Source organism: Acipenser ruthenus, chromosome 5, assembly GCF_902713425.1.
Source record: "Acipenser ruthenus chromosome 5, fAciRut3.2 maternal haplotype, whole genome shotgun sequence".
Taxonomy (NCBI): Eukaryota; Metazoa; Chordata; class Actinopteri; order Acipenseriformes; family Acipenseridae; genus Acipenser; species Acipenser ruthenus.
In genome coordinates, this window is record NC_081193.1 from 2,657,332 (window position 1) to 2,671,047 (window position 13,716).

General features: G+C 39.6%; 1 protein-coding gene and 1 pseudogene across 1 annotated transcript; both read right to left on the minus strand.

The window, feature by feature from the left end:
• Positions 1-4,569: 4,569 nt before the first annotated feature.
• On the minus strand, positions 4,570-6,965 carry LOC117403369 (insulinoma-associated protein 1b-like). Its single transcript, XM_034005473.3, has one exon. It carries the CDS (start codon positions 6,807-6,809, stop codon positions 5,379-5,381), a length of 1,431 nt encoding a protein of 476 aa, XP_033861364.3. The 5' UTR covers positions 6,810-6,965; the 3' UTR covers positions 4,570-5,378.
• A 4,674-nt stretch (positions 6,966-11,639) lies between these two features.
• The window catches only part of LOC117403229 (cilia- and flagella-associated protein 61-like), a 48,772-nt pseudogene continuing 46,695 nt past the window's right edge, over positions 11,640-13,716 (minus strand).

The following is a 13,716-nucleotide window of genomic DNA, read 5'->3' on the forward strand; positions in this document are numbered from 1 at the left end:
TTGTCCAAGAGCTCCAAGAGCGCCACCTGGGCTTTGAGGTCCATAATGTCCCTCGCCTGCCTGGAACGCTTCACACTTCTCGTCTGCGGAAATGGGGAGCGACTACAGGAGGACTGCGCATCGGGGATGTCCAGCAGGGGGTCCTGAGACAGGTCATGGAGGAGGGACTCTGGGGCTCCATGAGCCACCAACGGCCCAGTCATAGAGGACACGGAGCTTGCCTTCGTGGCCCTCTCCAATCTAGATTCCTTCACCCGAGGCTGAAAAGCTGCACAGATGCTGCAGGCCACCTCCCATTCGAGGGCCAAGGTGGCATGTTGGACACCCAAGACCGCGCACAGAGGGTATGTTTATCCTCTTGGGGGATATTCGCATTGCAGGTCGTGCAGGGGTGGAACCCCGACTTGCCTGTTGCCTGACATGGGCCTGGTGTTGTGCATGGGCTGTGCACTGAACACCGCTTGCACTGTGCTCAGGCTCTGATTAAAAGTGCGAACGCCGTGCGCTCACCCCTAGCGCTGTAGCAGAGGGTACCGAACACCGTGCACCTTGTGCACCATGCGTACCAAGCTCCATCCGCACCGAGTACCGTGCAGCACTGTATGCCCGTGCACTGGTGTAGCAGTGGCACCAAGCACCATGTGCACTGAGTACTGTGCAGCACCATGCACTTTTGTGCTAGTTCTGTGGCAGTGGCGAAGCACTGCAGCACTGCGTTCGTGCACTTGTGCTGTAGCAGTGGGTGCCAAGCATCGTGTGCACCGTGCGTACCGAGCACCGCGTGCACCGAGTACCGTGCAGCGCTGTGACTGTCCACCGATGCTGTAGCTCTGGGCACCGTGTGCCGTATGCACTGAGCACTTGTGCACAATTGTGCCTACCCTGACCACACGGTCACGCACACCTGATCAGCACGTAGCGTGCACCAGGGGGACACAAAGGCCAAAGCTGCAGTGGGCGAGTTGAAGCAGACAGCAAAAGCATGGTAGATAGTATAGGGGAGAGCACACTGTGTTTACAAGGCCCGACTCACCGAGGTCTCCTCGACAGCGGGGATGTGGCAAGGCCTAGCCCCGTGGAGGAGAGCACGGCTGAAAAAGTATTTTCAAAGTCGTTGATTCCGAGAAAGCGGCGAGCCAGCTTTCAGCACAAATGAAGGGAAATAAAATCGACTCGATTCGATTCGAGGAGCTCTTTTATATCAATATGCTCAGCTCAACGCAGAGGTCTTACTGTACCGTCTTGAAATGGCTTCCTCAGGATGACAGTTTTATTCCCTTGGTGGGTGGGAACGAGTGCATCATCCCAGGAAGGGGCCTATCGGCAGCTCTGGTATAGCGAGCTCAGCGATACCTACCCAATGAGCAGGCATATCACATACGTTATGTCATTGGTGGTCGTCTTTGAATTGAAAGGGAACGTGCATGACAGTAGCCAAAAACAAACGTCAAGGGGCAAGGTTCACGCATCAGCTTGCAGTTGTAAATAAAAAAATTAAAATGGCAAGAGTGTTATGGAGCAATGATGATTTCCTCTAGGACCAGGATTGGTGTAGACAATAAGAAGTAACAAAAGTACTTTTGGTTGCACAAAGAACCCTCTACAAATATGTAAGCCTACACACAATTAAGTAAAAATAAAGAAAATAATAAAACCTGAAAAGGTTCGTCTTGCACGGAGCACACGCTGCCGGCGCATCCTCCGAGCTTGTTGTACACAAGCCCTCCTTCGCAAAATAATCAAAAAAAGCTTGCAATAAAGCACACAGAGAAATGAACGCCATGGCGGGAGCCATGTTGGATATTTACTTCTGCCACTGTGTTTGACACGGGTTGAAAATATGCAGTGTGAAACTGTCATGTCCAACCCCAGGGCGACTCAACTCGAGAATTGTAGAGCAATGCATGCAGGGCTCAACTCAGGGGTGAGTCACCCCATGTCAACTCAACCCAGGTTTTGGTGGTGTAGTGTTAAAAGCCTTATACAGAGTCTATGATGATAGGCAGGTGAAATTAGGAAGGGGTGAAGCCCTGGCTCATGACCCCCATGCACACCCCACTAAAGTTTATATACATATATAGTTAGTAGGTAGATGTCGCTTATTAACAACCTCTCGGTTCCCAGCAAAAAGTTGTCATTAACCAAAATTTGCCAATAAGCGAAAAGCCCCCGTTTTCCAGTGTAGCTTATTTATATGGAACAACGATATATACTCTAGTACAAATATGGCACTGAAATATATGCGTTTTAAATGTTAGTGTTAAAAAATCAACATGAGAAACACAAAATACCCAAACATAGAACTGTTTACTTCACGCGTGTGTAAAACAAAAAAGGGACTTGACTTAAAGTACTACACAACGATGTACTACAATTGTCCTTACAACGAGTAAAACAAAAACGTGTTGTACTTACGATCAATTCTAAAGAACACACTTTTAAAATAAGAAATTGTCCAACGTTGTCTGCATTTTACAACGAACCACTTCGCTGGCAGCTTCGTAGCCAGTTTCAAAGCCACGACTCTGCCTCAGTCCGCAAAAAATACGCAGTCGAGAAGTCAGTGTGTTATAAAAGCTGCATGAAGTATGCGCATAAATCATGCAAGTGCGCTCTGTAGCACTGGCAACTAGTAATAAAGTGTCAATAAGGGTGGAGCTCATATCAGAATGTCATTAACATTGAAGTCTATGGGACGGGATTGGTTCCTGGGAACATGTTGTTAATAACCTAAAGTGGTCTTTATCAGGGTGCTAATAACCGGCGTCTACTGTGTGTGTATATATATATATATATTTCACACACAAAAAGCATGCACAAGGAAGGAAAGTCTGATAAAACCTACCTTATGACACAGGCCAAGTCCTAGTGTTTAAACAGAACTAAAAGTGACCAAATATTTTGTTTGTTGTTGACTTTCACCCTGTGTGGAGTTTTGTGTGACGGGAGAGTCGATGCAAAGTCCTAATAAACACTATAAACAAACGTGTGTGTGTGTGCGTGCGTGTGCGTGTGCGTGTGCGTAGGTAGGTAGATAGAAAGATAGACAATGAGCTTTGGTGGTGGTTTTTATTTAGCCACAAAGCTAAATAAAATAATGATCGGTAATCGGAATGCCCTCGGTTATAACATACAGTACAGCTCAATCCAGCTACAAATCATATTGTAATGAGTTCAGTTCCACATACAGCTATCCAGTATACCAGTGCTGTTTCGCTCCTATTAACCATGGCAGGTTTAAAACAGTCTATGTGGAAAGCCATGGAAATTGATTGAAAGCAATAGTCAAAAGGCCGCTGGTAATGAGACTGGACAGAGGCCGTATGGTGTCTATTTCTATATAACCTTATATATTACTTCGCCTAAACCATAAGTTTACAATAATATTTACTGGGATGTTGATTGTAAATATCTTACCGTTAGACGCCCTCAAGCCCCTGTGTCCCACAATCATGTTCAGTATAACACTGAGTTACTGGTTCACCTTCCTAACTTAGCCTGCTGGCCAACTTCGGGCTTTTTTTGGAAACCATGTTGACAGTCAAGTCTTTGTTTCGTGATAACTTGTAATGTGATGTTTTATAATGCGATACTTTGTACTGTGATGTTTTATAATGCGATACTTTGTAATGTGATGTTTTTATAATGCGATACTTTGTACTGTGATATTTTGTAACAATTGTACGTCGCCCAGGATAAGGGCGCGTGATAATAAATAAAAAAATTAATAAATAAATAATAAAACCATCCTCCCCATAAAAACTATTTGCGTCCAACAAACAGGTTACTTGCAGCAGTTGGAGGTTATTGATCAATCAAGCAAAATACTTATGCATTTATTACATTTCAAAGGACACTTTTGTAATAGTTGTAGCATTTAACAACCTTTGAAGATGTAAAAACGTTTTTGTTTGTTGTTTTTACTGAAGCACTGCGGTGGGCAAATACCTTATATCCTGCATTCAACCATCTGTATAGTGTCGTTGAACAGCGTGGCATCTATACAAAAAATGCGCCTTTAAACTACTAGACGCTTATCTTAGTCTTTATAATTGAGGTTTAAAAAGTGAACGGCTAAAAATATATATATATATTCAAATATCTGTATGAAAGTTGTATCTGTATGAATATAGGTGCTTCTGTTGTCTAATTTCAGTGACCAAAATGATTCACATAATTTAGAAGCATGTAAAAAGAAAGATACCGTGGTCTGAAAATGATATAACCTGAAAATGGAGCTTGAATCTAAAATGTTGCTCATGGTTTGTCATGCTGAAGTTGTTATACAGGAACATTGTAACTAGAGGAAAGTTGCTTTCAATTTGAAAATATTTTATTTGAATAGACAATAAACACAGTTGAAACATACGACTGAAGCGCTATATAAAAGCTAACATTTAAGAAAATAACCTGTATATAGAAAAAGATTGCATCTAAAGTAAGCGCTATACGTTTTACAAGAGCTGTGTATTTTTGTAAAGTTGTAAACTATATATATATATATATATATATATATATATATATATATATATATATATATATATATATATATATATATATATATCACATATAAGAACTAAAAAACGTTCAGTTTGACAAACAAATATTTGGCTAAAACATGTAAAATAAATGTCAGAACAATGTACTTAATCGATCTCACAAAAACAATAATATACACAACAAAACCAATGCGATTTCAATAAATAAATAAATAAAATAATTATTGACCAACACATATTGCGATAATAATCAAATCATAACAACCTCATTAAATATTAAAACAACCACATGAATGTTCACAGTTTACTTTTAAGGCAGTTTTTTTTACAGCAAGATTGGTTATGTGTAAAATAACAGTAATTCAAGGCATTTATGGCTAAACTAAAGGAATGTCTAAATATTTTATATGCCAATGTCCAGCGGTTCACAAGCTATGATAAAGCTAATAAAGTGATCAAGAGAAATGTACAGCCTGTGAATTGAAGGCATGGTTTTTCTGTTCTTTTACATAAATTACACCTATAGAAACATCCCTTCTTAGGTCTAGAAGCTATTACATTATAACATGTGCAACAGTTCTATAAAAAATACTTCTAACAGTAAAACTAACGTTTTTGAAACTACCGTAAGAGGAATCTGAAAAATATAGACTTCGAGTTATAGCTCCATGGATTATTTAAACGTCCACAGTCAGGTTTGAAAGAGGGACTTCTCAAAATGGGATTTATGTAGTCCACAGTGTGTGTACGCGCTGCGCTGTGTTTGGTGTCCGTATCATACAGTTGTAACCGGTTCATGTGTTGCTGTCTTTATAGATGGCATTCGCGGTTTTTTTTTTTTTTTTTTTTTTAAATAAAGGCACGTCTGATCTAGTGGTTTTAGCAGGCAGGGCGGACAGGCATTTGAAGAAGGATGACTTGCCTGTTTTCTGATGGGTGGCATTTGTTGATGTGCCTTGTAAGACCCGGGGAGCTGTAGAAAGTGGCCGGGCAGTACTTGCACGGAAAGACTTGGGAGGAGTGCAGAAGGCGAAGGTGGCGCTCTTGACTCGCTCTGCTGGGAAAGGTCTCGCCGCAGACGGGGCACAGGTGGCACTCCATGGAACTCAGATTGATGGGAGTTTGGCTTTGCGTTTCCACAGAGGTGGACATCTGGTTGTGATTCTCGCCGCTCTCTGCATCTGGAAAGGACGGGTAGATGACGGGATCTTTGTTGGTCTTGTTCTGTAGGGCTTGGTGTCCCAGGAGATGTTTTCTCAGGTAAGCCTGGCGTTTGAACCTCTTCCCGCACTGGTTGCAATCGTTAAGGCCATCCTCTGAACCCGATTCAGAAAAGCACGGGCTGGGCGTCTCCCGGTCGTTTGCGTTTTCGGTTCTGGTCTCTTTTATGTCTTCTGGCATGGCTTTAAGGTCACCAGATGGCACCTTTGCGCTTTCAGGCTTGCCATTCGGAGCTGCAGATATTGTGGTTGGGTTTTGGGGTCTGGGCTTGTGCCAGCGCCGGTGGGATGCCAGGTTTGCAGGGCAGCTGAATACCTTGTCACATTCTGGACACCTGTACTCTACTCTGACGATCCTGGAGCATTTGTGCTGGGCTAGTGAGAAGGGATCGGCATACTCTTCTTTGCACAGTTGACAGATGAATTCCCCCAAAGGTTTGTTCCCTCCACCTGACAGTGGCCTTGGTTTTAGATCAACCGGTCCTTCCTTGATCCGGAGACCCAGGACCGGGGATGTAGTGACTTGGTCTTCAAAATGAAGTTTCCTGATCGTTTTGGGTTTCTTTGCAGAGGGTTTGCTTTTGCGCTCAGGGTCTGACAGAGGTCTTTTATTTGGGGTTCTGATCGTAGCAGGGAGGATGGAGCTGACGGCACGGCTTTGGTTGCTGTTGCTGGAACCGATTTTCAAGTCCACAGGGGCAAAGAGGAACTGGTCTAAGGTGGCGAGAACCGCAGGGGTTGGGAAGGACTCGGCAGATATCGGGGAGCCCATGTTGAAACTTCTCTCGAAAAACGTCCTCCCCTGTTCTTTGCTGATAGGGCGGGTGGGGCTGTAGAGAGCCACGCACACGCTATCCGGGTTACCGAACTGGACCGGCTTCACATCCTCCGCGGCGGCAGCGGGAGAGTCAGCAGTAGAGTTTGGTGATGCAGCAACGCGATCGGGACTGGATGAGACAGAGACAGGTGGAGATGAGCTGTTTTGGTTCTGCAACACCTTTAAATGGTCCTTGTCGTCCTCATCACAGCGGATCCTGTATGAAACAGACGCTGATTTTTTGTTTCTTTTCACTAAAAAGCCTTTGGGCATCTTTGCGAGTAAAAGGCACTTGCAAATAAAAAAAAAGCAGGGTTCAACTAAAATTCTGTAGTAGGCAATTGCAGTTGTACACCTTAAAATATGATGCCTGGCGTATTGTCTTGCTATTGATCTTTCTGCTCCCGGAATGCTTTCGTGTCCAAGGCATAGCTGCACTCTTTTTAAGGAGGGATGATGCTATTGCTCTCGCCCCTTGTTGCCTCATCCCCAACCAATCAGATGAAGCAAGCTTATCTATGGATTTGCTAGTGGGCGGGTTGAAGGACTGGCTTTCGGGGGTAGGAGGGTCTGCACATTGGTGAGCAGATGTACCTGTGGGTTATTATATTATTCTGAGTTGTTTTGCCCCTCCTAGATGAAGGCACACGCCGGAGCCCTGCTTTTTTACGGTCTGATGACTTTCTATACAAATGCACACGTGTCGTGGCTTTGTGCGTCTCCTTTGGGGGCCACTGATCTGCCAAATGGAAATGTCCGTCACTGACACAATCATCAGCATTTACAATTAAAATGGATTTGGGGGATGGGGAGTGGGGGGTAAGCGCATGTTACACTGACGCAGCAACAAAGAAGTTTTAGTTATGGGGTAACACACAATATAAAAGGCCATTTAAAAAGAAAATACTATACTCAAAACAGTAAACTATAAAGGATTGTGTGCTAGATTAAGGGGAACAACACTGATACAGAGCACAAGTTATTTGCATTTAATATATAAGGGATTTGCAAGCTGTTATTGTCAATTGTATAAAACTTCAACAACGATAGATAGATAGATAGATAGATAGATAGATAGATAGATAGATAGATAGATAGATAGATAGATAGATAGGATTATTTTACACTACTTTTCTACAGTACACCTATTTAATGCATCATTTTATATCCATTATTTGTAGACCCAGGTCTGATAGGGATTCATTATAACCCACACAGAGTCAAAATGGGGGATGTACTTCTAGGCTTTGCAATAGACATTGAAGTTTACACACACACACACACACACACACACACACACACACAGACACACACAAGTATGTGTGTTTGTGTGTGTGTGTGAGAGAGCGAGAGTGCGGCACGTGTCAAAATCTGCGGCAGTTTGACTCCCCATATAGTAAATCAATCAGACATTACGCATACATAAATGTTAAAAAGGGGTGCCTGTCTTCCAGCACAATAGCTTTACCTCCCCAAGCTGTATATCTCTGTATGAGAAAGGAAATTGACCTCTCTGCAGTGAAATACGGCTCACTGGCAATCTGGCCAAAGGATATAGACGCGCGCTGTGTGCAATCAGGGGCCCGAACAAAGCAGACTATTTCCACATGGGTCAGCTCAGGGTGACCTCCAGATTAAACGCACACGCTTTCAGAAGATTCTCGGTTTAAAGTATTATCCTAGCCTATCATTGTAAAATATTAATGTGAAAAAGAGCTCTGATTTTCTTAAGTCAGTTTTTTCTAATGTTCACAAACGAGGTGCATGAAATCTGTTCTATACAGTTATTGGAGGGCCACCTTACTTTTAAGCTTTAAGATGCTTTCTAAAGATGAATTAAAAAAAAAAAAAAAACGTTTATAGAAGTTTGATATTGGATGAGAATTTGTATAAACTTTTAGCGCACTTTGTGTTGTTAATATAAGCACCACACAGTGGTAGATTAATTTGTACAATTACTGTAGACAATTACTTTATTATAATTGAGTGAAAATGTTAAGCTACTGTTTCATGAATTTAAAAAATAATAATGCAGAATAATCATCATAACAAAATAATTTTAAAAAATGCCACAGTCAGACTCAGGGGAATTATAATTTTAAAATGATGACGATGATGATTATTATTTTGCTACATTTGTTACGATGATTAATTATATTGCTACATTCAGTGTCAATTAACTGCTAACTGTTTTATTCCTGGAGTGTTAGATTTGTTTTTTAGACCTTTATTTATTCACTTTAATAAAGCTGCAAAACTGTTTTGAACGAAATTACCGCTCACGAGTGTGTTGCATATTACTGTGACCAAGAATCAATAGAACAACCTTGAAATGACTGGAAATGGTATGCTATTATTTTAGGAAGTTGAAATAACTTTGGTAATAAAACGTGAGGCGATTACCAATTGTTATTATAAAAGATGTATTATGTACCGTGGATGACCTGTGTAACTTGGTTTGATGTAAGATCAATATGTAATTTGGTTCAATGTAAGCTCAATGTTTGCAGGAATTGCTCTTGTTTTGTCCATCTCTCGGAGGCACGCGAGTACCAAAGTAGAATTCAGCTCCATCCTCTCTCTTTATTGTTCTCCAGATTAGCATAAAGCTGCTGAGGGTCCAAGTCAAATAATTACACACCCATCGTCAGAGGCACCGTGCGCCATTTTAATAGCAGAGTGGAGAAGAACACATACCGCAGCAGTGTACATCATTAAAGTAGGGCCGTTAATGTGGACAGCAATCGCCGTCCACTGTATCAAAAGCACACAAGCACTGAGAGGATAGTAAGGGTAAAAACACACAAGCACTGAGAGGGTAAAACATCAACAACTAGGCAATGCATAATGTAACATATGAGGAAAACTTTTATAATGGGCACTATAAAACTCGGAAGAACTGGTAAATATGTTGGTATACAAGACTAAACGACCACATTAAACTATTTGGGGTGGGGGTGGGGGTGGGGGTGGGGGTTTGGGGAGGGGTTACTTATAGTTGGTTCTGTATAAGGTGTAAGGTGTGCAAACACATTGCTTGTGGCATTTGTAAGTTGCTTTTTAATAAAAGTTGTGTCCGGAACCTCTTTGTTCCCCCTCTAACCAGATCATGCATCTGTAGACTATAAGCTACAAATGATAGGTTATTTGTTAAATTATCTGTTTTACATGTTAAAAAATGAATTCAATGCATCTTTAGTCCATAACTAGGCTAGCCTATGTTTCCAAAAATGCATGGGTAAATCCTGTAATATGTCTAAGTGAGATCTAAAGGTCATTCTTTTCCACATTTTAAAATTGCCAAACACATCACAGAATAGGATAAATACAGAGAGCCTAAATGATTTGTATTTACCACGAATATATCTTTGTATTTAGTTGTTATCATTATTCCTTTAATTGGTGTCTCCTACATGCAGAAGCACTAGCCAGTAGTAGAGCATTCGATGGTATTTAACGGGGTTTCTTGCTTTCTTTGCGATTGCGAACTATCAGTATTTGTTCAGGATGCGTGTGTGTGTGTTTGTTCAATGGCGTGTGCAGCCCTGCCTCTCTGCTTATCCGGAGATGGATTTGCTTCCTATTAGCATACAGCTGCGGGTCCCTCCTTCCTAATGTGCATTTTAACCACTTTCATCCAGACCTTATCAGTACAACAGGGCGTGAGCCTATTCAATACCGCCCACGCAAAAATAAAGAAGGAACCGTTCAAAGAAATTCAAATATTCATAAGCTTTCAGTCAAAGTGCTAAGGGATATATATATATATATATATATATATATATATATATATATATATATATATATATATATATATAGATATAGATATAGATATAGATATAGATATAGATATGGAAGAATGCTCTAAATTGATCTTGGTTTAGCGCACGTACATCAACACACTACTACGAGAACATGATGAGTATGTTTAACTCTGTTTGGGTGCCTGACCGTATGGCTACGCAATTAACATATTCTCATTACGAGTGCCCTTATATATACCAATTTACACGAGTGATCGCCCGATGTAGCCATGAATACACATACATATTAATTAATATTATTTCAAACTGGCAATCAACTTTAAACCCGGCAGCTTACATCATTGCAAATTATCTACATATACACACACATACATATCATACAGAATAATGGGTTTGAACTAAAAGTAGCTGTGTCAAAATTATTATCAAAAGCTTTAAAAATGAACAATTAATGCAAAACTGCTTTTTCTTTTCTTTTTTTTTTTTAGTAAACTTAGACCCCCCCAACACACACATCTTTCAAAGACTAAGCTTATCAATTCTATATTTTTTGTTGTTGTTGCTTAAAACTTATTAAAATAACGTTTTGAAAACTCAAGAGAAATAAAAAATATTTCAATATTTTTTTTCAGCAAGTAACATTACTCAATTAATAATTAATCTATTTTACAGAAACAACAACAAAAAACACGCCAGGTTTGTTGTTTAAAATAGGAACATAATAAACACTTAATTCTTTCAAAAGTTAAAAACGAAACTGCTCATTTCATTCTGTTCTGGCTGCTACCGAGAACACACAAACTGAATAGCGGTGTGACGATAGAGTCAACGCATACTGCAGTACACTGCTATGCAAAGAATGGTCTTGCACCCTCTACAGGAGGAATGAAGCAATTGCACTAGCTTTCAAAAATATGTTTAGCGATAATCTGGCAAATTGAGCCTGAAAAGTACTGCTTTTTAAAATATATATGTTTGATAATATCTTTACAGTGTATAAAAACAGGTACTGTACTGCAATCGTGCTGAAGCAAAATATGATTTGCAAATGATTTGAGATGTTTTTATTGCAAACAAAAAGAAACTGCCTCATGATACGTTCAGAATTAATTGAATATATTCCATTTTACATAATGAGATTTTTTCTTAATTCAATGTGGCACAAAACTATTGTAAGCAGTAACCATAATAATTACAAACACTCTGAGAGAAAATGTAAATTACGTTGTTTTTTAGTTTAGTTTTTTAATGAATTACAGAACTATCAAGTGCTGTCATCATGAACACACATGATTGTTTGAACCCATTTTAAGGCATACACTTAAAAGGTTTCTCATGCCTAGAGTAGACCAGGCTATGCGTACATAGGCAGATGGTACCTGTTGTACTTCAGGTAATTCAATACATATCTCTCCACAGGGTTTCTGTAATTGCACTCCTCATATTTCATCTTCAGGGTTTCCTTTGGATCTTCAGATCCTTCTTCCTCCACTACCTGTTGAATTATTTCTGTAACTGAAAAGGAGTCTGGATCCTGGAAGCAAAGAAAAGGATGCTTTACATTGTTACTCTCTCTTTGGCACTAACAGCTAGACTGTATAATGTGTAAATGTGTGGTGTGTTAATGAAGTAAAATCACTTTCAAGGAACAGCTTTCCACCAAGTGCTAGCAGAGCTGTTTCTGAAGTATGCTCCTTGAAATACTATCAACAAGACCTTTTACCTATACATTTGTTTAACATTTTCTTCTTACAGTAGCAAGCACTGCTTGGTTGCAGATGTTTCTATTTGTCCTGTGCTTTACACAGCATTTCCTGATCCTTCTGGTTTGTGACTGCAGCAGTCACATGCACGTATGGTGTGTTCTGAGAAAGGAAATGTCAATTCAGTAAACAGATCCTACCTGTCTGGGTGCCATGATCTGGTGCACTTCATTTTTTAAATCAATAAAGTGATCATGAGATATATGGCCAGACATCACGTTTCCTTGAAAAAGCATAACAAACACTGGTTACCCTGTCAAACTCTCATTAGACAATATTATATATATATATATATCATGATAATATAAATATAAGTTTATATAAAATAATGTTAATTATAATTAATATAGATTTAACAATAGAAGTAAAAATGATGTCACAATATATAGAACACCATTACATCATGTAAGAATAAATCATTGATTTGAATACAAACAATAATAAGTAGCTGTCATGCCGTCAAAAACCTAGAAATACCTCCAAAGCTTTGATTCAAACACAGGCTCCCTTGAGAAAGATACGTACAACATATCAAAACGTTGGGCAGCTGGCTCTTTGAGCTAATATATGTATATATTTGCACCTGCCTGTGTTTTGTTTCATTTTATTTTTTTCTGTCATTGTTTGTTCATAAAATAATCCTTGAACAGTGTGTGGTCAATCAGTTATTGTAATGGGTGTTCTTGATGTTCAGCCAGCTTCAGTAATTACATTTAAAGTGGCTTAATTGAGAGCTGTGGCAAGAGCCAGTGAAGAATCCATCTTTAATCAGAATTGAAAAGCCCGATGACCAGTGCATGAGGCAGATTTGACCACTGCTTAAATACGTTAGATTTACACACAATAGCACAGCTGTTTTGGGGTTATAAAGTGCCTAAGCATTTTATATATATATATATATATATATATATATATATATATATATATATATATATATATATATATAATAAAAGGTTGTTAAAACCTGTATATTTCCTAATAGTTTCAGTGCACACGGAGATAAGGCCAGGAGTTTCTGTGGTCCGTTGCTCTGGTTTTCCACAGTTAGCTCACAGATATACAGTATTGTAAAATATACACCTGGTACAACCACAATGTCATTTCAATGAAAATAGCATTTACTGCCTAAATTAATGAGAAACTGTAACCTACAGCATATTGTAATGTAAGCTATACCTGGTTATTTATTAATTCATGAGCATTTTTACTTGTATATGATAACCAACTTATACCATTAGTTTTAGCAATGAATTGGCATTTGAGTTAAAGAACATTATCTGAAATTATACCTAATGGTCACTAAATTGCACAAAATAATACCCGGCTATCTGTCCTACTTTTATAAAGTACTTCATTACTTTTAGCCTGCTGAAAACAATGGAAACCAATATGTGGCAATACAACCTGTAGAATCAAAATGAACAGTTTCAAAAGACCGGTGCTAGAGGGTCCATGAATACAGGAGCAGGGCACTGGCATATTATTTATTTCATAGCAGACACCCTTATCCAGGGCGACTTACAGTTGTTACAAAATATCACAATACAAAAGTCTCACATTGCAAAATATCACATCACACAATATCACATTTCAAAGTATCACATTACAGGTCAGAGCAGTTATAAAGTACAGTCAAATCAGTAGAAAGTGAGA

Coding starts and splice junctions, on each gene's coding strand:
- LOC117403369 (XM_034005473.3), bottom strand. CDS start 6,809: ATGCCCAAAGGCTTTTTAGTGAAAAGAAACAAAAAATCAGCGTCTGTT.